At 33.2% G+C, this 27,956-nt stretch overlaps 1 protein-coding gene across 2 annotated transcripts in view; it reads right to left on the bottom strand.

The window, feature by feature from the left end:
- Nucleotides 1-27,956, bottom strand: part of LOC129232198 (ATP-dependent 6-phosphofructokinase-like) — a 122,037-nt gene that overhangs the window by 26,158 nt on the left and 67,923 nt on the right. For both annotated transcript variants that reach the window (XM_054866436.1, XM_054866438.1), the window contains exons 10-14: nt 23,667-23,759; nt 17,857-17,982; nt 8,832-8,896; nt 5,676-5,763; nt 331-477 (exon numbers count right to left, since the gene is read on the bottom strand). In XM_054866436.1, the coding sequence (XP_054722411.1) occupies nt 331-477; nt 5,676-5,763; nt 8,832-8,896; nt 17,857-17,982; nt 23,667-23,759 (519 nt within the window). The remainder of the gene's footprint in view (nt 1-330; nt 478-5,675; nt 5,764-8,831; nt 8,897-17,856; nt 17,983-23,666; nt 23,760-27,956) is intronic.

The following is a 27,956-nucleotide window of genomic DNA, read 5'->3' as shown; positions in this document are numbered from 1 at the left end:
TATAATCCACAGCAGCATATGATATGCACCAGAAAATTTGAACATTTCTAAACCTCATCAATGGCTTACTGTTTGGAAAATACAGTACATGAATGTGTCTGACTTAATGTAAAAAAATACAGTTCAGAACTAAACAGAAAGAAAGAGTTAATTTTTTTTGTCAATTTATTGCACTTTTTATCATGCTTCACATTAAAACTTATAAAGCCTATCAAACTCCCCCCCCCCCCCCCCATTTTGAAACACATTATCCTACTTTCTCTTTTAAAATTATCTGTTATTTTAGCAATCTAAAAAATTTTGACTAAGTATTTAAAAAAAATAACTTACATTGTCAGAAATTAAACCATCAAAACCTTCATGGATTCCTAATACAGTATCTCCTTTAAACATGATAGCTCGTACAAAAGAACGAACAACAGCATTCATGCCACAGCAAGGAGCTCCCACATGCATGACAGCATACACTTTTTTGGCCTTAAAATATATAAGTATAAAAAGTAAATGCAAGAGAAATCAAAAACTAGTTTTGTACGCATATTACATTTTTCATTACAGACGTGTGCATAAATAATTCAGAATGGATGACAGAAGTTTTCACAAAAGTTTATTTCATATACACCATCACATCAATCGTGGTATGTACCAGACAGCAACTTCCTGAAGTGTGTGGTCAGCGCAAGTTAAACAACGTTCAGGAGTTCACCTAATATCTCTTGGTGTATATAAAATAATAACAATGGGTGCCACTAAAAAAAGTAGCAAGACTGAACTTTTTTTTTTTTTTTGAGAATTAACAGTCATTAGCCTTATTTACATTCAACAGAAAAAACACTAACAAATAATATTAAAATATATAAGTATGATATTTAAAGTTACATTAGTACTTAAGTAACTTAAAAGCATAAAGTTTCAATTCGGTACAAATGGGAAAAAATATCAGAAAGGTTTTACTGCACTTCTGGCAGAAATAAATGTTTAAAAAATGAAATAAATGAGACCATGTTTCAAAACTAGCTGGAAATGAACTATTTTTATACTGGTATATGGGAAATGGTTTTGTTTGTGCAATCTAAGAGTGCCATTTAAGGGCATAACTATGGGGCTTGCAACAAAGTGTTTGAAACATAAGTCCCCATAATGCAACTTTAGACCAGTTTTGGTCACATAAAGGGGGGGGGGAGGGTTCATGAACCCTCTCCCTCCCCCCACTGGATCTCATACTGCTCTGACTAATAACAGCATCCAGCTTGGGAAATTTAAAGAGCAATATCTAAGTACACACTTGTCTCAAATGGTTGAACATGGGATTTAAATGTAAACTGAACCATAATCAGCAATATTTGGGTGAGCTGTGTGAGACGTCTTTGTCTCTTTTAGACAAGGGGGCAGGGGGAGTCTTGTTTTTGAGGATGCTCTGTAGTTTTTTAAAGAGTGCCGTCATTCTTGAGGTAGGGTAGGTACCTCTCAAGATAGCGTTAAATGTATCCTATTAAATGGCGACCTGTCACACTAACAGTTACATATTTTGGTTCACAAATATTCAATAACACTATTAAGATAGCTGTTAAGAATACAAGAGGCAGTCACTGTTTTCACTATCCTGTGCTTATCAGATGTAAACAAAAACAAGGCATCTGCCTGAATTTAAAGCTCTTTATAAAATGTTCATGCATATGATTTTTTTTTATTTTTTTTTGGAGCAATGTCAAATTGCTATTTATCCTCACTTGACCATCCTTAATGTTCCTTTGATTTTTCAGATTACCATGACGAAGAGAATAAGTCTAGCTTGTTGTTTTTAACATTTATTTAGAGAGACTAATTTTTATCGTTTACATTCATTCAAGACTTAACTCAAGCAGATTTTACATTAAAAAACCTGCTTTTTGTGTGAAATATATTTTTCAAGAAAAACACCTACATAGATTAACCTTAAATAGCAAAACTTCATCTGAATAGGAAATTTCCAGATTACAAATTCCCATCAATTAAGAAAAACTAAAAAAAAAAATATATCCTCAAACATTGCTGAGATTCAGAAATGCCGGATCTGATGTTCTATACTATGTGTGTATACAGGGTGCTCTAGAACTAATTATTCAAAATCTGCATGTAGGTCAAGAACTTGAGAACAAGCAAGAATTATACAAGAAATTATGGTTGCAAATGCAACACTGATGCACATAAAGCAAGAATATGACTGATATGAAACAGGTCACAAATTTGTTGCACAAAAATTATTTCATATAGCATTTTAGTTTTTAACTGGTTGTTTAACATTGAGGTTTGTAGCTCTAACAAACATGTTGCTACCACAATGCAATGATTGGTGAAAGCTTGTCTGAAAGACTTGTTACTGCAACAATCGTTGCGTTGTCATTGTGATGCATGAATTACAGATGCAGGCTTCAAATTTCAACAACTACTATTTAAAATCTTTTTTGAAAACTAAAATGTTGTGTAAAATATTCTTTGCATAAAATTTTTTAAACCGGTTTTGCAGGCCTCAATTTTGGGCTTTGTCTGTAATCTAGTAAATGTATTACGTTTACGACCATACCTATATAATTTTTGTTTTTATCATGTGATCAAAAAACGTGCTGATTTTGAACAATTAGCTTTGAATCACCCAGTACACTACCATGTTCATAAAGATAATGTTAATAAAAAATTGTATGATCACAAAATCTTTTAAAATTAGTAAATTCACTAGACAAGAACTTACCTTATACATTCTTCTCTCATAAGGCATAAAAAAAAAGAAATTTTGAACTTAAATTTTGCAAAAGTTTGTATTTTATACACAACTAAGCAATTTATAAGAGTAAATAAGTACAATAAACTTTAGTTGGGGGGGGGGGGGAACAAATAAAAAGCATAAACAGCAATGTAATACAATAAGAATGCAGTAACAACTCTGCTTTGAACTGTTCAAAATTTCAAAAAAAAAATCATCTGAACAGCAAGAAAAACAAATATCATTATATACAAGGTGTTATCAAAAAGTACAGTGAGTGAATTTTTATAGCACCCACTGCTGAAACTACATCCATATGCTGAAACTTGTCCAGTAGCGTGATCATCTGAGACAAGCTGGGCCAATTTGTAACAAGTTCCAACTTGTCAGTCAGCTGCCAGAGCCGCTAGAGTGAGGGTGAGTTTATCATGTCTGTCGCGCAACATGGATTTTGAACAACGCATTAAGTTTTCTTTAAAGTTGCAAAAGAGCTCAAGAAATGTTAAAATTGGTGTACGGCAATAATGCAGTAACTCTGAAGATTGTGTACAAGTGATATGACCAATTTAAAAACGAAAATGAGACTGTTGAAGATGAGCAGCATGCAAAATGGCAAGTAACTTCAAAAACAGAAGAAAACATTCAAAAAGTGGAAACAATGATTCGTTCAAACAGACAAATGACTATGTAGGAGCTATTGGAAGACCTTAACATCTCGTAGGGTTCTGTCCAAAGCATTTTAACTGATAAATCGTAAATGAGACGAGTGAGGGAAAAATTTGTTCCCAGACTTTTGAGGGATGAATCGAAGGAAGATCGTGTTTCACGAGCTTTTGGAGCGGAAAAAATATATCTGTCTGTGTCCACATCAGCCATACTCACCGGATTTAGCACCATGCGACTTCTGGCACTTCTAAAAAATTAAAACAGTGCCTAAATACAAACCTTTTCACACCATTGTTGACATTGAGAGGGCCAAGAGAGAGCAGCTAAAAGCATTTCCAAAAAACCCTTCCAGGAAGGCTTCCATCATGGAGTCAATGTTTGGATAAGTGCATTGCTCGCCAAGAACACTATTTTGATGGAGACTAAATCAAATTTCATACAACCGTATTACTTTTTTAAATAAAAAATTATTCACCGTATTTTTTGATCACACCTTGTACTATATATACACACAGTTAAAGCTTTGATTTTGTAAATTCCTAATTTACCATTGTCACAGTTTAATTTTATACACCAACTGCTACCATTAGATCCATCTTCCATTGAAACATTGTAATTTTTCATTCATTTTTATAAACTGAAAATGGTAAAACTCTTTTTTTTTTTTTACAAACTTGACAAAAGGTTAAAGTAGCTCTCTTTTAAGAATTCCAACTGCGAGAACTGAAAATTTGAGGAAGATGACTTTTAACATCTATTGTAATTATATATACTCCTGCCATTGTTCTTATTCCTATGAAATAATATATAAGTTTCAAAATGGGTAGTATTGTAGACTTGAACACCTCATGATCTGAGTTTTAAGAAGCCTGGTCAGAGGCGGCAAGTGGGGCTTAAAAGTGCGGCAGCAATTTTTTTTTAGGAAGTTGAAGACTATTTTCGGCTATCTTGAGTGACTGGGAAAGGGGGATTGGGGGCTTCTAATGTTCTCTCGCGTAAATGTTTTGGAATTGTCGTTTTAAAGACGCTGTTTTAGTGGGGTTCTGTCAACACTTAGGGAATTATAGAGCAAGGGGTTTAGGGTTCTCCCCCAGAAATTTTGGGAAAACTTGGGGATTTCCTCCTAGAAAATTTTCAAAATTGAAGTTTAAAAATTGAGTTTTTAAACAATATTTGGTAAACGTTAATGTTCAGGTAGTCTAACACAGAATGTTTTAGAATTGAAATCTTAAAGTTGAAGCAATCTTTGATGATGAAAAAAGTGCAGGGGCAGTCGCCCCCCCCCCCTACCCTTTCGAATCGTGGAAACTAAGCTTGGTTGATGCACCCCCTCCCCCTTGATGCAAAATAAAAATTGAAATTCATATTAGTGCTAATCTTTGTCTTTAATATAGCTTACCATGAAACCATGCACATCATAAATCAAAGGTTTTAATGCTATTAGCATGCAGACTACTTTGGTGATGATACAGTGCAAATATTAAAATAATTACAAATAAATCCGAAACACAGTGTAGTACCCCAATTTGCAATTTTCTATGTGCTTAATACATCGTATTGAAGATCTACCAGTACAGCAACCACCTACACAACTGACTGTAGAATACTTGGAAGAATACTTGGAGCATGATGCAGTTACTGGTTTTTGAAATGAACAGGAAGATGATCCACCATTTGAAACAAAACAACAGCATTTTTGGGAAGTAAGTCATGTCTATTAAATAAAGCCAATTTAAATTACATTTTTATAGACTTGTATTTGTTTATAAAATACACTGGCTGAAAACTTTTGAACTCCAAAACTAATTTAAAGGTAAAAACTAGTTACATAAGAGAAATATGGTAGCACTAACATATACAGTAGATCCTCATTTCATGCAGGTTTATTTTACGCGGTTTAAGATTTGACATCATTATTTTATTTTACCCGTATGAGTTTCGGTTTCACGCGGATGCGGCAATGCAAACAGATAAAATTTTCCTCTCTTTCAAAATAAAAACTCCTAAAGATTGCAGATTATGTGTAATCAACTGCCTTTTGACGTGCTAATAATCAAGCTTGGGCCACTGGAGACATTTTATGCAAATGGTTCCAGAGCTCGTTCCAGAAGTAAAGTTATTAAACTCACACAATTTAGAACTCACTGGAAGAAGATCTTTTAGGAGTGACAAAGAAGGCCAAAAGCAATGAGGATACCGACGTCGGTGACGTCGATGAAAAAGTTTTATCTTCAACATTGAAAGAAATTTAACCAAATTAGAAACCTACTTTTGCAAGTCCAGAAGCATCAAGTGCACCTTCAGGAGGTTTCAGCCTTGTTAACATTTTATAAGTCAACAAATTACTAGCAAAGCTCCTATAAATTTATTAAACAGAGTTAATCATAAGAAAGAAAAAGAAATACAGATAGAAAAAAATGCAAAGGGGGAAAAGGATTTAAACTTGAAATCAATTTCTTACCACAGAAACACTGTGTTCAAAATTTATATTACATATAACTAGCTGACCCATGTGAAGCATTTGCGCTCCTTATCTATATAATACTGTGATTTATCATGTCAAAACATTCTTTTTTTTTCTTTCTCAGATTTCAATGCAACAACACAATTGTGGTTTAGAATCCTGCCCCAATGAGATAAGATTATATATTCATAAACAAGAGTCTGGCCAGAGGAAATGTAGGTCCTTTTAAGGACCTTTCACAAAATTCAGATTAACCAAAAGGACCCTTTCCAAAATTTCGATTGACCAAATCAGACCTTTCATTGACCAATTTTTTAATAAATGAGTACGCAAACCAGAAATTTAATTTATATTAATGGATAAGTTTTGGTTTACATTTTGAAATTTCACAAAAAGATTTGATTTTACAATTTTTTTTTTTTTTTAATTCACAAAAATAGGACCCTGTGAAAAATCCTGGACAGACCCTTGATAAAAAAAAATGGATCAGAATTCAGCTGAAGAAAATTAGTTATTCAAAACTATTTCCTGGCCTATGAGAGGGTAGATCAAATGACGTTTGAAAGGACGAATTGTTAGCAGGGCAGTTTTACCAACTGAGCTAATGAGCCTCCATCATGGGATGCAATATGCTAAAGCAATGTGTCATAAATCAAAATTGATGTCTCTATTTTGTTAAAATATTTTTTCAAAAGTTACGCTGCAATTTATAATGCTAAAACTCTTGTTTTCTTTCCTGATTTTAACAATAGCAGAACTGTAGCTCAGAATACTGCAATGAGTTAAGATTATAAAATTCACAAAAATTTAGATTAAAATTCTCCTTAAGATAATAAATTATCAAAATGACATTTTTCGGCCCATGGAGATTCAAACTCATAATCTTGCCATCATTGAAACGACACTAACCAACTGAGTCAATAGGCCATAATTTGGGGTTGCTATGTATTACAGCTATGCGTAATTTAAAAAAAAAAAAATTGTTTTTTTTTTTTTTTTTGACAAAACAATCAAATGTGAATTGTCTGTTCCTTTTTGATCGAAAGCACTGAAAAAAAATCCTGAAATTGATGCCTTACTTATGTAGTTTGATAAAGTATTGGGGAAGTTATGGCATTCTCACAAAAAAACAACTTTGAGAAAGAATATATATATAATTAGAGAATGTGTAGTCTACTTAATATGAAAGACATTTTCCCCTTCTACTTTGTAAAAAAAGAAATGTGAGCAAACACAGAAATATGCTTTCCACAAATCAGGTCTAAAACGCTTCAATAAGCTTTATTGTAAGCAAATATAGCTATATTGTGTCAATCCATCTTTGGTGGCCTGAAGAGGGTGCAAAGTAGGAGAGAAATGACAGTGAAAAATACATGAATTGCTTTTAGTACAGCACTTCTCATTTAATGTCATTCATATATAAGTTTAATTCTAAGTAAAATTGTTCAAAAAAAGAATATCCATTATGAAAATAAAATCAACACAAAAGTATTTTGCACCTTAACAAAAGTATTAAATGCATAAACTAAAATGATAGAATATGCACTGATTTCTGCAGACACAATAAATCAATATATTCAGTAAATTACCGCCCAATAGCCAGGGCTAAAGCAGAAATATATGAAATACACCGCCAGCTCAATCATTTCCAGCCAAGGACTGCAGTTTCGTACTTATTAGCACTCATCAGCCCGGCATAGGAAAGTGACTGAACTGGAGATGGAAAATCTCTTAAGGAAGTCAAGAGTGCCAAAAAAACTAGTATCTAATATAGAATTAGCTCTGACCGGACGAGTGACTGAAGCAATGGTTCAGTTCGACTCGAACCAAACCATTGCTTCGGTCACTCATCTGGTCTGTGCTAATTTTATATCAGCTACCAGGTTTTTTTTGGCACTCTTGGCTCCCTTAAGAGGTTTTCCATCTCCAGCTCAGTCACTTTCCTATGCCGGGCTGATGAGTACTAATAAGCACGAAACTGCAGTCCTCAGCTGGAAATGACTGAGCTGGCGGTGTATTTCATATACAATAAATCAACTTTTAATGGAATTACAGTTGAACCTCCATATATTGAACTTCCACATATTGAAAGTTTCTATATATCGAAGTACCAGCAATTTCCATGTCCATTATATAAAAAAATTGTTTCTATACATCGAAAAAATCTCTATATATCGAAAAAAAAATTCGAGATATTCGTCCCCCACTTAAGGACTGCCTGTTTCATGAAAAATGAAGGTTAGGGGAGAAAATTATGTTCACTAAAGGTTGCTACAAAACTCACAAGGAATCTAGGGTTGAGGGGCATGTAGATAGGTCGTTGTTCCGTTCTGGAGTTCTTAAATTCTCTCAAGTTTATTTCAAATCTCAGTTACAAGCAGTAATACAGAAAAATCAGTTACAAGTGATCCCTACTGTCAATTGCTTATCATTCCTAGTCTTTTTATTTTCAGTAAAAAATCATTCAAGTTAAGTAGATTGTTTTTTTACTTTTCTCTCGGTTACATTGTCATAACGAAAATCCCCCTCTGTTGCGAATCAAGTTGAATACTTGAAGAATGAAGATGTATGAAGGCGCAAAAATATGTCATTTCTGGAAAATTTAGTATTTTCACAAGCACAATTCCTGCCATTATGAGAAATCGGAAAACCATAATGAAAGTACTGAAACATACAAAAAAAAAAAAAAAAAAAAAACACTCAAAAACATGAAAGGGCATTACAGTTGGTGAAAATTAGCTTTAATTTTAATGCTTTAGGAGATTTTTATGGTAAACTTAGATTGTTTCTATACACTGAAATTTCTATATATTGATTTATTTTCCAGCAATTTGCTACTTTGATACACAGAGGCCTGACTGTATTTTATTCACGGCATATTAATAATGAAAATGACCCTTTCACGACATATTAAGGAAATAAAAATGATTTTTTTTCAACTAAGTTTGAAGATTACATTACCTTCCACGCAAATTTACAGCATCTTCCCACTTTTTATTTGCCATAGCTTCTGCAACAGATTTTGTCTGAAAAGAATTTTCAAAAATATGAAGCAAAATAATAAGAATCTATAATAATATTGTAAAAAGAGAGGGTAGATTTTTGTGTGTTTATATGTTCGAGGTAATCTTCGGAACCACTGCATCTATTTGAAAAATTCCTTCACTATATGAAAGGTGCTTTCTTACTGAGTGACATAGGCTATAATTCAAAAAAATCCGATACATAGTTCTTTTTTTATTCCAGTTTAGGCCCAAATTTCACATTAATTCCTGAATATGGGAGTGAAGAATTACTTGCACATATTAATATTATATACCGTTGAAAAGAGTAGAATTTTCTGGTTTCTAAATTTATTTCAATGCTCTAACTTAATTACGGCGGGAGTAATTTGCGTTTTTAGCTCGAACTTTTTTAGGCTTAGCTGAAATTTAGTCACTACTTTCTTCATTAAATCTATCAATAAAAAGTGAAGGAATCGTCCCACAGTTTTCTTTTTGACACCATTGGAAAAAGCAACATTTTTTACTCCAGATCTCTTGACCTATTGTCGAAAAACTTAGCTTCTATCTTCCAAGGAAAAAAGTTACAAGCGTTTTTAAATGAAGTTCAAAAAATTTCATTTTGATTCAGGTTGTCAACCATTTTATTTTTGCGTTTCCACGGTAACGCTTTTCGAATCCATTGTTTCATTCATTATTTTGCATTTAATTTCTTAAACTTATATTATTTCATGTTTCCATGGATACGCTTTTAAAATCCATCTTTTGCATTTTAATTTCTTAAAAGTATTTTAAAATCTGTCATCATTGTTTGGAAGGGTTATTTTGCATGGTGTTTTTTTTTTCTTTTATTTAAGCCTGATTGTTGAATATATGTCACTTGACACAATTTTTATTCTCAAGGTAAATCGGGCAAAGCTGGGCAACGCAGCTCTTAATATATAAAGATTTGAAAGCTACTGTTAATGTAATTTTATACGTTTTGTTTGTTTGGTGAAACATTTATTATTGCCAAAGATGAAACACCTGTTTCACTTGCAAAGGGCTGGGTTCCGTAAGCGGGGTCGCTTGGTGCGTTAGGCGCTGAGCAGTTCAGTCTAGGATTATTGTTTTAAAGCAACCGTAAATGTTATTCATTTTTTGGTGAATTGTTTTGAAAGATAACTTTTGATTTGTTTTTATCTAAGTGAAATGTACAACATTTTCTTCTTTTTTTCTGTACGGTTGCTGGATATACGATTTTTGCTGAACGACAAGTTTTTGGCAAAATTTTAAAGTCCTGCCATTCAAAAAGTAATTGTCATATTAAGATAAAAATTTCCAGTTATTCTTATATCCATGCATGGAACAGTGCCACGAAGTTTCAACAAAATCTGAGAACCTCGGGTGTCAAATCACGTTTTTGCTGGATGATTTGACATGGAATGACCCTCAGACAATCTTTGATGATAAAAGAAGTGCAAGGCCGGTCGCCCCTCCTCCCCCCGCCCTTAGAGTCGCTTCCACGCCTGGGCGGCCTATAATCCGCAGGTCTAAAATCAGTCTAAAGAAAAAAAATTCGTATAATCTGCAGCGGCATATAATTTGCGGTTAATACTATGTAGAATAATAAAGTTTGAATTTGACATACTATTTGAGCAACTAAACTAAAAAGATGAGAAAGTAATTACTTAGAAGGTACAGTCAAAATTAATCTGAAATATAATCTAAAAAAACAATGATTTCATCTTCAAAACATGATTATAGTACGCTAATTACTTGAAAAACAGTTTCGAGACAAAGGAGCAAACGGTCTAATATTGTGCAAATGAAGGCTTCCTCCTTCACTGTATTTTTATTCATTTTACATGACCTGAATCCGTAAGAGGAACATTCAAGCACTGTAAAATAAGCAATATTCAGGCAGCGAAAGAATATTCAAGCTATGTAAAATAAACAACATTCAAGCAGAGTATTGTCTTGGTTTGAAATTGGGCTTTTTGTGTAGATTATACACTATATTTTAAAGTCCCACACATGCTTTGAATTTGACGAACATAGCGTCAAAATTGAAGAACATCGTGATGCTCCGTACATTAAGAAAAAAATATTAGAAGTTATTATTTGCAAAAATTTGCTTCCATATTAATACCATAAGCATAGTTTGGCTAGCCAGTCAGACTTATTATCTTGACTCCGAACAATGTTTGGCCTTAGTGATGCAATGTGGGGTAATATTTCTGGATTCCAATTTGACTCTAAGAAATCCATCTCTCTTGGTTAGACAACAAACTGTGATTGACGCTTCTTTGTCCAATTTTACGCAAAGATTCATTGTTTTAGTATAATGTGAGGTTTAGGAAATCATACAATTCAGTAGTTATGCCATCAAGTACCGTTTCATTCGAAGTTTTATCTGAAATTCCTATTTTAGGTGGAGGATCTGAGTTTTCCCACACCCACATATCAATCAGCTCAAGGTAGTCTTTAGCATTGAAATTGAAATCTGAAATAACAAATTTTTGTTGTTCAATCAAATTCTTCAATTTTGTCATCATACTCTGACAAAAACCATGTTCTCAGATGACATTTCGATCATCACAACATTGTAGTAATGAACAGTGGTTACTTTGAGAATCTAAAGAATATTACACTGGGGAATGCAGATGATCGTCATCAGAGAACTTGGTTTGTGTCCGATGAAGATGACAAATTCGAAGAATAAGACTGGACATTGAAAATTTAAAATTTTAGATTTCGATTTTGAAGCTGAGAGACTATCATAAGCTCATCAATAAGCAGAAGTGAGAAAACTTGGCTCCACCTCTCCAAAATGGGAATTTGAGATAAAACTTTGAAAGAAATGGTGTTTAACGAATTACCTACTGAATCTTATGGTTTTCAAAACGTCACATGTGGTACTAAAGCAGTGAGACAATAGGTAAAATTAGATGAAGAGGTGCTAGCTATAGTTCTCTAACCATGAGTTTAAACAGCAAACTGTTTAGACAAAGGCTTTATTCAAGTCAAATTAGAATCCAGAAATACGCCACAATATAATACTAAGATCGAAAATTGGCTGGAGTGAAATAGTTCAACTTGAACGCCAAACTACATTTTATAGTAATCAATGTGATTACAGTTTGAGGGCTCAAAAACATTAAAATTTATCTAGCAACTTCTTTTGTTTTGAGGTGTGACTTATGTCAGTTGTTTCAAGCTACACTTACATTTTCAAATTTTTAAACTTACCATTGTTCCCCAGGGACGTGTCGAGCCTCTTACCTTGGGGGGGGGGGGGGAGGGGGGCGGAATTCTGAAATTGCCTACTCTATTGATAAAACTTGCCAAATTCACACACACATAATTAAATATATATATATATATATATATATATATATATATATATATATATATATATATATATATATATACCAGCATTTCCTCTCCTGCCTGCACCAGCGACTGTTGCATTTTTGTGCACAAATGAGTATTCCCTGCCTCCCTACTGCAGAGTCGGTGGATACCAGACATGCACCCTCATCCTCTTAGTCGGTGGGTTACAGACTTGCACCCTTACCTCCTCCAGCAGCAAGGTTGCTGGTTCTCTCCTTCTGCAGCAGTTTGTGCAGGGGAAGAAACCTCCGACCAAAGATGTTTGGTTTCTCCTACCTTCTCGAGAAAGGCCGTTCCAGTGGCTTTCACCTCCTGTACCAGCCTCCCCCTCTCCCGCCCACGCCTGTTGCATTTTTGTGCAAAATTGAGTACTCCCTACCCCCTTACTGCAGTCAGTGGGTTTCAGACGTGCACCCTCACGCCTCGTGTTCCGTGGGTTGCAGACCCGCACCCCTCACCTTCTCCAGCAGCAATTTGCTGATTTTCTCCTTCAAGCCAGCCTCCGACTCCACACGAGCTCGGAATTGCGAGGTGGTAAAAGGTCAACACCTGCACAATCATCCTGTATGAGTGTAAGGCTAAATACAACGAGGTTTTTCGCCTGGTTCCTTGAGATGACCGTTTAAGACATCATACAACCCAGATGCTATCCATCCATCAGCATGTTGCCTCACACCTTAGATTGGGTGTCCATTATGGTTGCCTCTCACGACACGCATAGACTATGTTGGGACTATTCTGCTCCAGTCATCACACAGAGAATATATACATATTAAGAAACATTAATATAAATTTCATTTTAAACCTGGACAATTCAAAAAATTCAAACTAAACTGAATCAAGCTTCAAATTTTAATTGTTCAAATTTTATACTGCTATCAAATTTTACAATGCTATTATATATATATATATATATATATATATATATATATGTTACCTCAATGGAAAAACAGGTCAATTTTTAAGTTTCATCTCTCACTATGTGCGTCTCTTCCCTGTGATACATCAAGTCATGTGGTTTTATTTTATTGAGCAATCACGATTGCTTATTGTTCTCATTTAACCGTTTTTGGTGTCCGTGCCTTTTTCAACTTGGATCAGAAGCCTCTGCAGCAGCACCGCCCACCGTCCTCTGCTGGCGGCGCGGCGCGGCTGCTCCGGTTTTGAGCTATCCGCTTCTCCTGGTCGGAGGCGTCCATGTCCTACACACACGCACGTTCACAACACACACACAACTTCATACAAATACACTCACACACGCCTACATGCACACACACAGGTTTACACACACACACACAACTATGCACACGTAACCGCCCAGGAGGGGCAGGCTTGGGGAGGGGGGGGACAGGAGCCATTTCTAGAAACAATAACTCCAATGAGTAGGGTCCTGTCTCAGTTCGTGATTGCGAAAAACATAATTTGAATTCAAAATTTCAGAATTCAAATTAATTTTCTTTTTTTTTTATTCTCCTTCTTTTTAATTCTCCTGCTGTCTTGTTTTCGATTGATCTTGAAAAAGGAAGGGGCAACAGGGGAGAGTGATGCAGGGACATTTTTTAAAAGGGCTACAGAATATCCGCAATTTTAGGGGGTTAGGGGGGGTTTCCCCAGGGGAAAATTTTGAAAATATATATGTATAATTCTGCATTTTGAGGACATATAAGGAGTGTTTGGAACTACAAAAATATGAGTGAAAAAATAGAAGAATTAATTATTTTTCAAAAGTCATACACAATTTAACGACTTAAGATGGTTCAAAATAAAAATTGTTTTTGGTTCGACAAATTGTAGACATTAACTGACGGAGAGGAATATTGAGTGAAAAGAAAAGATCACGCATTGTCACTTGCTCACATCTGCTTTCGGTGTAGTTAAGCTTTTGATCCCCATTCCTCCAAACTACCGACAAACACAGCACTGAATTAAATTTAAAATGATTAATGGTAAAATATGCTTTAAAAGGAATGGTGTACACATTTAGAAAACATGTATTTATAAAGTAGCATCTTGCTAATTCGGACAATTCATATTTTATGCACTTGATGAGAAATAAAATTGAAGCACTTTTCAAGAAATTTCTGTGATAGAGTTTCTATCACAATGTGCATTTTCCCTGCATCTTCTCCTTCTTTCATAATTTATGAAGAGGAGAGACCTTTCACCAGCAGTTCTTCACTCATAGTGCTGTTCTCTGTGATGAATGAGGTCACGTGAGACGTTGCACCAATCGGAGACATTCGAATTTAGTCCTCAGGCTTGGCATCAAGTGATGGGGTGTTTTGTTTGGTTACTGGCTTGTCACGCTATAATTAGGAATTTCAGTTAGGGAGAATTAAATACTAATTCAAATTCTGAATGTGATAGAGTTTCTATCACAGTGTGCATTTTCCCTGCGTCTTCTCCTTCTTTCACAATTTATGAAGAGGAGAGACCTTTCACCAGCAGTTCTTTACTCATAGTGCTGTTCTCTGTGACGAATGAGGTCACGTGAGACGTTGCACCAATCAGAGACATTCGAATTTAGTTCTCAGGCTTGGCATCAAGTGATGGGGTGTTTTGTTTGGTTACTGGCTTGTCACGCTGTAATTAGGAATTTCAGTTAGGGAGAATTAAATACTTATTTGAAATTGAGAATTTGAATTGAGACAGATGACAAGCCAGGTGAAGGTAATGATGGCAGAGAAGAGTTTGGAGACTCAAGAGAAAAGGGAGGAATGGCAGCGGGGAAGAGGTGTCCAAACTCTTCTCTGCCATCATTACCTTCATCTGGCTTGTCACCTGTCTCAATTCAAATTCTCAATTTCAAATTAGTATTTAATTCTCCCTAACTGAAATTCCTAATTACAGCGTGACAAGCCAGTAACCAAACAAAATACCCCATCACTTGATGCCAAGCCTGAGAACTAAATTCGAATTTCTCTGATTGGTGCAACGTCTCACGTGACCTCATTCCTCACAGAGAACAGCACTATGAGTGAAGAACTGCTGGTGAAAGGTCTCTCTTCTTCATAAATTGTGAAAGAAGGAGAAGACGCAGGGAAAATGCACACTGTGATAGAAACTCTGTCACAATTTCCAAGACTCATTTTATCATTTTCAAGAAGTCGAGAACAATTAAAATGATTCAAAACATTCCATTCGCACTCTCCAGTCTCTGACATTTTAATACTTAATTGTACAGTTTTACAGAAATTGCTTGAAATTTGTAAGAAACACCTATTTTAAGTGTAATATGTATCATAGATTTCTCTTTCAATTTTCACCCCCCCCCCCCAAGTATAAGTAGGGAAGCAAACAAAAAAGAATAAAGTTAAAAGCAACATTTTTTACTTGTGCTAAACACATTGACAGCATGCATCAGAAGTAAGATAAAAGCAAGCAACAGAAGAATTTCCTAAACACTGAATTCGGGATTAAATCAATAGCAAGAAATGGAAACATGTGAGTCACAAAAATTCATCTCAATCAGTATGAGACAGAAAAATGTGAACCATGATTTTTACATTTTTGCTGGATGCAGCAAAGAGATGAATATGGCATATTTTGACATCCCCCCCTCCCATTTGTTAGAAATTTTGAAATAAAGGATCTTTCAATTAGAGCCGATAGATGTTGGTGGCCTACATGACGGCTATGTTGTTTTGCTCATCTGCTGTTTATTATTCAGTCACTGATGCCAAATCACCAAATCTGTTCTTAAGCCACATGTGTCCCGTGAGCCGTAGGATGGAGATCTCGTTCGTTTTAGACAATGATCAAAAAACCCCTCCTCTCCTCCCCCCCCCCCAAAGGCGCTTTTTTGTTTCTCAGTAAGAGTAGATAACACAGTAGTTGATTCAGTGCTGCACCATGTTTACTGTCTCTCTAAATTCTGTTGCTCTGCCTACTTTACACAAACGCTGACTTGAGCAAAATCATACTTTATTCCAAGTGATATATTTCAGGGCTGCGAAGTCAGGCTGATTTTGGGGATAAAGGTGTCAGAGTTGGAAGTTGATGGTTTAAACTTTCAAGAATCAGAGTTTCATTTTCCCTCTAAGTCAGAAACTCTGCAAGTGCCTGCGAAGTCGAAGTCGGACTGATTTTGGCATAAAGGAGTCTAAGTTGAAGGCTCTAAAACTCCCAGAGACAGTCATTTGCCCTCCGACTCTGCAGCCCTGGTATATTTTACGTTCATTTTATAACTCTGCATTTTTTTTCCAAAAGTCGATTACAGAATAAAAGATACATTCGTATACTTTTGCCGACTGATCCGTTAAAAATGCCGACAGTTAAAAAAATTCTGGGGGGGGGGGGGGGTTTACACCCCACATGCTCCTCTCTCGCCATGCCCCTGTTGATCCCTATCAGGCAAATTTTACTTTTTGAGCTAAGACATTAAGTGAAGAATTATCTTTTTTTTTTACTAGATAAGAAATGCTTGTATTACTTATTTTTCTGTATCTATGTAATAATTAATTAATATGGAAGCACATATTTGCAAATAATAACTTTTAATATTTTTCTTTAATGTATGGAGCATCACGATATTCTTCAGTTTTTACACTATTTTCATAAAATTCAAAGCATGTGTGGAACTTTAAAATAAAGTTAATTATTAAAATGATCATGTGTGGTGTGTAATCTACACAAAAAGCCTACTCTTAAGCGATATTACATTAGATTTATAAAATTTTTATTTTTGATGAACTTATTGTAACTTTTTTCAGTTTTTTTGAAATAATGGTCTACTTCAAGGCGTGGTCGAACCCTTAAGACATTTTTTTCTGTCGAAATCCTTTTGCATGACTAAATTTCTCTACAAAAGGCAACTTTTCCGCACTATTAGTTAATGTTTATCAGATTTTGATTTTTTTCACTCCACCCTAATGTCCATAGCCAAATAAAGATGCATAATTTTAAAAGTAAAGTATAAGTTGAAAAAAAAAAAAAAAGCGAACATTTTGGGAAGAATGAAACACATAATGAGCTGATCTCTTAGTTAAAGTATGGAAAAAAAAAATGAAAAGGTTCCCCCCCCCCCCATTTAAGTTGCTAATTCACATGTTTTCCACACTTGTTTGCAAAATAATCATTTTCGTACATATTTTTTTAATTAGCTATCCCAATCCCTTCTTCTTCAAAGAAGTTGCTTTAGTCACAGTTCTACTCTACACAATTTTTTTTTTCTGGTTTATCGAACATAAATCGACTTTCACTGATTGACATTTCTTTTACTGTCATGACATGGGTCAGTTTTACTGATCACCTTTCATTCAGATATCATAATCATATTTTACTCTTCAACCTCTTTAGGTTGAAAAACTAGTCTTAGGGTTAATAAAATGAATAAAGAAAAATAACAGACTATTTTTTAAATAGACATATTTATTAAAATGAACAATACAACTAATATTTATAGTATAAATAGATAAAATTTCTCAAAAACGAAAGATTTTGACTTTTTTTACCACCCTTGACATATATTTTATGATATATGATAATTTTATGATATATATTTTATGAACATTTTGATATCATTACCCAACTCAGAGATATATGCAACATATTACATATAACTTGGAAAACAGTTTTCAGCAAATTGTTGCTACATAAGGAAAACTTACCTTCATTACACATTCCATCAAAGGAACACGAACTGACTGATTACCATCTAATGATACTACAACAGCTTCTGATCCAGGTGTTGCTTCAAGCAAAGCTAAAACTGCTTCGGCACCCATTCTAGATCCCTGCAAAGTAAATCAAAAAAGAAAACAACTTTAAAAACTAAAATCAAAGTTTAAAAAATTCACAAAATGTGCTGTATCTTTTCTTACATGAAAACTTTTAGCATATTTAAAATAAAGAGTAGTATACTTAAGGGGTAAGTGGGCTCCCATGAACTGAATCATGTAACTGAAGGTTGGACAACAGTGGTATAAACTACATATCAAATTTCCAAAACTAAAAAAATAAATAAATAAAGCCTTCGAAACTAAATACTAATCTAAAATACAGTGTATCTGCACATCTGGAAAGTCATGGATTTTGAATGTTATTGAAAATGTTCATGGAAAATCATGATTTTCAGCCAAAATGCGCAAAATCAAGGAAACTGACACTTGGTCATGGATTTTGTACTCTAGAGTATACATCTCTGAATTTTACAGATTTGGTGTAAAGTCCCAAAGCAGAATATTACTAATTTGCGACATACATTACAGAACAGATGCCTGAGCTGCAGAACAATTCTATTCAAATGTGAGAAGCAAACTTACAGAAATTCTAAAAATTTCAGTGAAATTTCTGCAGAAAATCAGCAGAAACCATGGTGCAAAAAATCTGCAGAAACCGCAGTGCAGAAAATCTGAAGAAACCGCGGACATTTCTCTATTCTTTTTTTACGAATGCGAAAGAAAAATATTTCTCACTCTGGCATTGGTGCCAAAAATTTGGCACCAATGGATAAAGTTTGCCAATTTCACAATTATGGAAGTCTTCCTGAATAAAATAATGCCGCAAAATTCTTTTAATAAGCAAAACTTCTAAACAAACAATATTCTTTATAAAAGTAGGCATGACCTTTGCAGTAAAATATAAAATTTCCAGCAGTCAAATGAATGAACTCTACTCACGGCAACATATAATTGTCCATGTGAAAGCACTGGACGTCGTAATAATACGCCAATTTTATAGAAAGTTTCACTTTGAGATATGTTTGTGGTGATAGCAAATGCAGGTATTACTGGAAGCTATGTTTTCTTTAATTTTATTTTTTTTTAATTTTAAGAAGCTGATTTTATCGAAACAGAAAGTCTTCCCTCACTCCGGAAAATGTTTCATTTAAATAATATTAAAATTGCAAAAACATAATCAACAAAACGAAAATATTTTAAATACCCGTAGTTACCCAAAAAGCCTCAATAATAAAACCAAATGCAAGAGTTTCATTTATTTACACTCAAGCAAGAAATGGCAACACATATTACAAAGCAATTTCTCCACACTAACTATATGTCGCGTGAAAAAGCAAAAAAAATGAAATTTTGCTAACTTATAGTTTTTTCTAGCGCTTTTTCTAGTCATTTCAGTGGGCTTGCGTTTTTGAACGGTAAAACTGGGTTAAACAGGTTTCAAAGTTTTTTTCACAAACTTTCCGACTGTACGAAGCTCAAAGCACTAAAATGCATTTTTCGTGTAGAAAGAGCCATTTCAAAAATCAATTAAAACTTAACATTTCACGTTTCCAACAATGAGTTTCAACAATGAAAAAGAGTTGAAATTAAAATTTTTGAGTTTCGCTAACCAAAAAACGCTCATAACGTTTTTTGTAGTAAATTTAGGTTATTGGACCTTGGGCTTCCTGCCAATTTTTTTGTTTGGAATATTTCTTAAAGACCTTTCCAACCATATCAAATTCGAAAAAATTGGACCATCCATTTGTGCAGAAAGAGCCATTTAGGACGAAAATGCATTTTTAATAATATCTCCGTGAATTAGCATTTGATTTCAAAAAATTTTATTGATGACACTAAAACTTGGCAATAGCTATTGAACAAAAAAAGAATGAAGAAAATCGGTTCACAATCAGCGGAGTAAATGGTACCCAAAGAAAATGGCTTGCCTATTAATGTATAAAGATTTGATTATAAATACTTGTACCGTTTGGGATATTTTAAAAATTTCTTTATTTTTTCTTTTTTACTGATTAAGTGTCAATATATCAGCAAAATAAAAGTCAAGAATTAAATATTGTGAGTTATCGAGGTCATTTGGTAAAATTGAAAAATGCTCTTATTTCATTTTATCAGTAACGTAAGAAAGGAGAATGTGTCAAGTCCAGACTTCTAGAGTGACACTCAAAATCAATTAAGTAGTGCCAACAAAGTATAAGTGCCCGTAAAATTAACTCCTATAATGAAAATTAAGTTTTTCTCTTTTGTTTAAAAGAAGTTTTTCACCATCTAAATCTAAGTTTTTCTCTTTTGTTTAAAAGAAATTTTTCATCATCTAAATCAATTTTATGTACATATATGTATGTCTATATAAAATTTTAATCAAATTATGACTGCATCTGTGTGTTTACATTTTCAAGTAGCCAGGTTGCACTTCAATGAAATATTTATTGTCAGGAAAGGATTAAAAACTTGAAGGTTGAATTCCTTCAACTTTTTAAATCCTTTCTTGCAGCAAATACTTGTAAAAATCATAAAAATGTTTGGAATGACAAATTGGTTCGGTAAAGGAATGAAACAATAAATAATTCTTAGTAATATTCCATTTTCAAATGAGCCAAATTATTAATCTAAACCAGTTTTTTTAATTTTTTTGTTCAATTTTCAAATGGTGTGTATGTATATGCTTTTTATTTACTTATTTTTTAAAAAGTAGCGAAGTAGCGACTACTTTTCAAAAGTAGTTTGTAGTTGCTACATTTTGAAAAAAGTTATTGTAGTTAACTACATTTGTAATAAAGTAGTTGTAGTTCGCTACAAAAAAAAAAAAAAGTTTTTCCAACCACTGTTTTAGACAGATTTTACTATATAGCTTTTTGATTTAGAGGGACAAATACCAAAATGAAAACTTTTATTTTTAATAAGGTTTTCTTTTTAAAAATGCTAATTAAGTACTTAATACTATGAATAACCTTGATAAGGAATGCTCCCTATAGTCCTGTTTCAACTTTTCCAAGGAAACACTTATGGATTCCACAAGTTTTACCACAAAACTTGATAGCATATTGTTGCTTTAAATTCTGCTGTTCTATTTTCATAACATAGAATAGAAACACAACAACTGATAGAGCTCTTAAAATATTATTAGATTATAAAATTTATATGGTGGCTGTATGGAGCTGAGCATTTGACAGAGCATTCAGAAGGGATAAACACTCCTGCTCAGGCAAGCAAAACAGCACAACATTACTAGATTACTCAATGTTGTCAGTTTCATTATTTTTTTAACTCGTTTCATGTACAAAAAAAAATATTCTTGGTTATTTTTAAATTTAAACTGGGTGAAACTACTCTTACATTCTGAAAAAGTATTTGTGATTCACATCTGTATTTGGAGTATTAATTTCACAAGGGCAATGGCAAATTGGGGATAAGAGGGGGGGGGGGGGAGGATTAGGGAAGGGCAATAGTTTCAATAATTAAGAAGGTGGGAATAGTTGCTAAAGTTTGAAGAAAACAAGAAGTTCCGTCTAGAACTATACGAGCCTACTTTCCCGTATACCCATACTACTTTCTAGTACCTGATCAATATTCTCAAAAATAGCTAAAATTGCAAATTGTTTCAAACATATTTTTGCTAATTTCTAGGAATAAAGTATTCCTCACAAATCTAAAAAAAAAAAAAAAAAAAGCAGCGCCTTTTAAACAAAGCAGCTAATACACTCTTTTCCCTTAAAAAAAATTCTTTAACAGTTTTCAAAACGAAAAAATAATAATTAAAATTAATAAGCTTATTAAAATAAATACATCATATCAAAAAAAATCGTTTCTTTTTCCCCTGTTGTAAAAAATAATTTTTTAAATTAATTAATGCATTTACCAAAATAAATAAAAACAATAAAATGTCAACTTAAAGAAATACTTTTCATTGTCAAAAAAAAAAAATAGTCTACGCATATAGTTACGTAGAAAAATAAATGACTTTGAGTTTATTCGTCGAAAACTGAATACCTAAATTAAAATTTTAGCGTGAAAATAAAAACAAATCATATCGACAATAATTATTTCACAGTGAAAACCATAGCTGCGGAGTTGGAGTCGGAGTCAATCACTTGTCCTCCATGTATAAATTTTTGCCAAAGATATGAAGTCAGAGTCGAAGTTGGGGAGTCTGAGTCTGATTAATTGTCGGGCACAGGAGTCGGAGTCAGGTGCCTCTAAATTCTCAGAGTCGGAGTCTGGAGTTTGGCGTCAATAGCTATTTCCAACAAAATTTGTTTGAAATAAATCTGCTTTCAAGTACGGAATCTACATTGACTTTCAGTTTCCCCGTAGGCGCTAATGTTAAGTTTTTTTGAACTGTTCAAAATTGAACAAAAAATAGTTCAAATCAAAAAGTGAAATATGGGACTGAGGTGTCCTCGCCAAGATCTTTCCAACAAAAAAAAGTTTGTTTGAATCGGACTATTCATTCAAAAGTTATTAGGGGGGGGACAGACAGACAGACCGACAGACATTTTTCCCCATCTCAATACCCTACTTTCCAATTTTTAATTTTTCGATATTTATTTAATTATCTTATTTATTTTTGATTTTTTTTTTTTTTTTGTTTTGTTTTTTGCAACATTTTTAAGATGCATTAAGCCTTCTTTCATGCTTTTTTCTTCTTTTTCTGACTTTTACTGGGAAAGTAGGCTAAAAAGGTCAAACATTATTATATTTTTTAACGGGAAATGATACTTGTTTTGAGAATATTTGATAAAGAATTTTTGTATATATTAATCTTACTTAGAACACAATAAACTAATAAATTTCAACAACCCAAGGTTTCCACTAAAGAAATTACAGTTGAAATAAAAATATAAATTAATATTATAAATAAATATAAAAATAAATATTAGTTTGCTCCAATGAAGTCTTTAAAATATAAAATAATTCAGTAAATTACCGCCCATTAGCAGGGCTAAAGCAGAAAACATGAAATACACCGCTAGCTCAGTCATTTCCAGCTGAGGATTGCAGTTTCGTGCTTATTAGCACTCTTCAGCTCGGCATAGGAAAGTGACTGAGCTGTATTTCATGTATAAAATAATGTTTGTTGCGATATTTAAAATGAATAAAAAACATTAAAGTTAAACTGAAATTTGTGTAGCTTTATACCTTTTAGAAGCATAGAGTAAACACCTGCTGCAATCCTTGATAACAAAAATTTTAATTCATCAGAAACAAATTTTTTATTTTTTAATTTTTTGAAGACACTTTTTAAAGCAAGAAATGTATTACAGAGATAGAGTAACTAGCTAGTTGAATCAAAGAGGCAAATTTATCTTATCTGTTTATATAATAACTAGTGGTACCCGCACGGCTTTGCCCGTAGTTGAAAATTAAAAGGTCATTCAGTTCGCCTGTATATTTACAAATAATGGATGGCGAATGATAATTTCGTAATTTACTTGTCCATCTTATGATAATTTTGCTCCGGAAAATGTTCTTAAAATTGAAATAGGAAAAGAACAAAATCGAATTTTCGAAAAAGTGCTTCGAGGTGCACACTCCTATGCTACAAACTAACTTTGTACCAAATTTCATTAAAATCGACCGAACGGTCCAGGCGCTATGCGCGTCACAAAGATCCTGACAGAGAGACTTTGAGCTTTATTATTAGTAAAGATAAAGATGGGGAAAAAAAGGATTTCATTCCTTTATTCATTTAAAAAAATCATTTCTTATCATTACAAATAATATTCAAAAAATCTCACCAAAATTCGATCAAACGCTGAAGGACTGCCTCCTCTTTGAACATGACCCAGGACAGTAACTCTTGTATCTTGTTGAAGGTTATCGACAATAATCTGAAATCCACAGCACTAGGGTCAGCAAAGGAAAGCTTTGAAAAGGCTACACAGTAAAAAAGACTAATGTGGACAGCACATGACATCCTTGTATTCTTAATAAATTATGTACATATAGTCAACTCTCGATATCTCGAAGTCTTAAAACTCGAAGATTCCTTTGCCTTGAAGTTTTCATTGGGTCCCAAAATTATCATTGTTTTTCAATGCTAAGTTGTCTTTATATCTTGAGGGTAACTACTTTTACGTCAAAGCTCTTTTGAAAGTTTTGTTTACATTTCATGCATGAAAATTCAGCAAAACACGTACGAAATAAAATGTTTCTTTTTCCTTTTACACAGTGCTTTGCTTTATCAGTTTGCATGCAAGAGAGATTAATTCATTTACAAAAGGCTATAGGGCAACTTAACGGTACTTCTCCCCAGGGCGACCGAGAGGGGGGGGGGAGCAGGAGCAAAATCCGTGCGATACCCCCCAAAGCAGAATACTACTAAATTTGCGACATGCATCGCAGAACAGATGCCTGACCTGCAGAACAATTTTGTTCAAATGAGAAAGAAACTGACAAATGTTCTGCAGAAATTCTAGAAAAATTTGCTGAATTTCTGCATAAACTACAAAATTCTGTAGAATTTCTGAAGAAAGTGCAGATTTTCTACAAATATCTTCTAACTAAAGAATAGCTATGCAGAATTTCAGTAGATCTCTTCAAATTGGAAGAAAATCTTGCAAATTACGCTTATTCGGCGGAAAGTCCGCGCAAAATGTCGGAATTTTTTGCGCTATTTGCAGAAACTTTGAACTTAAAGAAATCTGCAAAATTTCTGAAACATTAAGACATTTGTAGATAATCATCTTTGACTGCCTGCACCTCCTTAATTGCCATACGGGATTAGATTTTTTCGGCTTTTACCGGAATTTTAGCTTTTTATGTTTGATTTGTAAAGTTCCTCCTTTTTTCACTTTTTCAGACCTCAAAGCGATCCTATATTTCTTATAAATCTGAAAGGATTCTGATTTTTCATGCACTTTTGGTTCCCTTTTCCCTATTTTTCCTTAATCGATCATCATCCAACAATTTCTGCCATAAATGTATGTTTCGGAAACATGCCAACATTAAAACATGTGTCTCGCCAAAAATTGCATGTCTTGCATGAGATTTCAATCCTTTTTTATCCTGAATATATTTAAACTATTTTGAAAATTTTTAGGAATTTTATGCTGTTGTAACTCGATTCATTTAACACATTATTTTAGTAATTAATTCCTTTAGTAACATTATTTTAACTGCATATTCATACTATATAAAATTAACCGAAATTTTTTTTTCATTATCAACTTATTTATAACCTTTCTATGTGCACAATGCTAGAAGCACTTGCAGAACAATTTTGGGCGAATGATTTTAGATTGCAGAACATCGCAAAGTTTTCTGCTTTAGGTGCGATACTTGTAATGAATCCCCAGCCCCTCCAAACAAATATGTTACCCTCTTACTCTCTCTTGTTATATATACATTTGAAAAAAATTGAATGACTTCAAGAATTTTGAAATTGCAAGGTCGAGATGTTTGTTTAATGTTAGAGTGGTTAGCTTTTTTAAAATTTAACCAGCTTTTTTTATTTATTTTTTTACGAAGAAAACTACCAAATACGATTTTGTTTCTCCACTGTACACTGATCAATGGTATGAAGCCTAAGATTACTATGAAGCAGATGTCGCGGTATAGAAGGCGCACTTGAGATTACTGAAACGTAAATAAGAGATGAGGGCAGTCAATAGGATTTTTTTTTTAAATTAGTTGGAGGAGGGCCCGCAAGTTATTATTTTGCTCTGGGGCCTGGGTTGAGCCTGTTTCTCTCCCCTCCCCCCCCCCCCCCCCCACTTTCTCCCATATTCTGCAAGATGAGCGTTGCTGCTGTGTCCTTTTCCTACAGATGTTAATGAGGAATCGGTACAGTATTGCTAGATTAAGTGAAAAGTAGCTCATTCGGCTACATTTTGCTACATCTAGCGTTCTGAAACTTTATTGAGTAGCAGCTGGCTATTTTTGGGTGACTTGAAATTTTGTCAAAATTTGAAAATTTGTCTCTTTATCTGGATGCCATAAATAATTGCGCTTTTATGATAAAATAATGTTTGAAAGTAATGTGATCAAGAGAGATTGGACGACCTTGAATTACCTCAGGCTTTTTATTTTCTTAACATTTTGGGCTCCTGAAAACATAGCAACCCTTTTTGGCCATTTCCTATTCAGACTTCAGGATTGAGATTTGGTTGTGTGGTGTTTAATTAGAATGATGCAGGGTTGGTAAAATAAACGTTTTTTTTTTCAAAAAAGAACGGTTTTTTTCGGTTTAAAACGGGTTTTTTTGGTTTAAACCGGGTTTTTTCTGGTTTAAATACTATTTGCGAGAAAAACAATTAATTTTCGGAAGGTAATTAAGGTTCCATGTAATTAACAGTTATTCAATAGTCACATTATACCTAATTTCTTGATTAATTAAAGAGATAAGAACAAAATCTTGTAACTAAATTAAATAATTAAAATAGCTTTCTGCGGGGAAATATTGATTGAAATGTTTGACTTGATTAACATATTAGTATGCATGTATATATAGAGCCTTTATGATACGAAATACTTCAAGAAGTGGTTGTGATGCGGGTTAAGATAAAATATAATGAAGATCCAAGAGAAAAACTTTATAAAACCAACATAATATGAATAAGTATTGAATAAAGGTAAAAGTTATATTTTTAAGCATAATCTTTTCAAAAGAACAATTTTCATATTTTTTCTTACTGATCTTATATAATGCTGATTTTTATATACACAATGTCGCAAATATTGAACTAAAGCAAAATGTACAACAGTACATGATTGAACAGTCAAAAAATCGATTGCTGTTGTACTGACAAAATTTTTAAAAAAGTGCTGCTCTATATTCGACTCCGTTCTTATTTTGGAAAGACTTGGAAAAGATATCGACTATCGCTAAAACAAAGAACCAAATCAAAAATACAAAAATTGGTGTAACATGGCTTAAATTACAGCTTATTTACTGGCATACATGTTGCATCCAGCATTGAAGTTTAAAAAATATTAAATGCAAACTCTTTAGAACAAATAAATGTGTAGCAAATTCTATTTCAAGAAATTTTTTGCCAAAAACATTATATCTTCTGCAACAGTGACTAAGTGTTGGAAAAGCCAGGAAAAAGAATTTGAAAAATGCAATGCAACCGTCTTTAAAAGTCTTCAACATTACTAAAACCAGCTTCAGAAAAGTGCAGTGCATATATTTTCGTCATTTAGATATCCTTCATAACTCAAAAATTGATTAGGCTCTGGAAAAGCTTCAAAACTTGCTTTTCGTTCAAAGTACTAAATAACATAAAAATAATATTAATTTATAACGTAAAAGTTGTTATGTATTTATGTATATGTTATTGTGGTGTAAAGTTGATTTTATGTAATTGTAAAAAGATTTATACACATATTTCTGAAATGAGTTGAATACATTACATATACAGGGTGTCCGAAAAGTCCTTGACACATAACAATGGTATTTTAGGTTAAATGTGTCAAGGACTTTTTGGACACCCTGTATATTTATTTATAAATGTAATTTTACAGTTTTTGTTTGTAACAGATTAAAAATATTTTGCTTTAAACCAAAAGAACCGTTGTTTTCTCCAACAGTCTTTAGAAAAAATTCATTTAGTTGAAAGCCTTGAACAAAAAGATTAGCTTTGAAGCTTTTTCCAATCCTAATTTGTTTCTTATTCATTATGTGTGGGGAAATCAATGTAAACCTGTAAAATAAATTTTTTTGGCTTTTTTTTAAAAAAAAACCATTAAAAAAACCGCATGGTTTTTTTAAAAAAAAACCAATTGGTTTAAACCATGGTTTAAACCAACGTGGTTTAAACCAAACAACCCTGGAATGATGTCAAGACGAAGATTGAATACCTTAGTTTGAAACAGAAAGACTTAAGTCCAATAAAGAAAAAAAAATGTTAACAAACAAAGATAACTTCCTCTTTTTAATTAAGTATGTTAACAAAATGTATTCTCTGTGAAAATATTTTCGTACTGTACTAGTTACTCTTTTTGTTCTAAACTATGATTGCTATCTAACATACACAGTTTCTGAAGAAAAAAAAGGCATTATTCTTGAAAAGGCTGGGAGGGGA

This window comes from Uloborus diversus, chromosome 1 (assembly GCF_026930045.1).
Source record: "Uloborus diversus isolate 005 chromosome 1, Udiv.v.3.1, whole genome shotgun sequence".
Lineage (NCBI taxonomy): Eukaryota > Metazoa > Arthropoda > Arachnida > Araneae > Uloboridae > Uloborus > Uloborus diversus.
The sequence above is the reverse complement of the archived record's forward strand: the minus strand, read 5'-3'. Positions and strand labels throughout refer to the sequence as shown.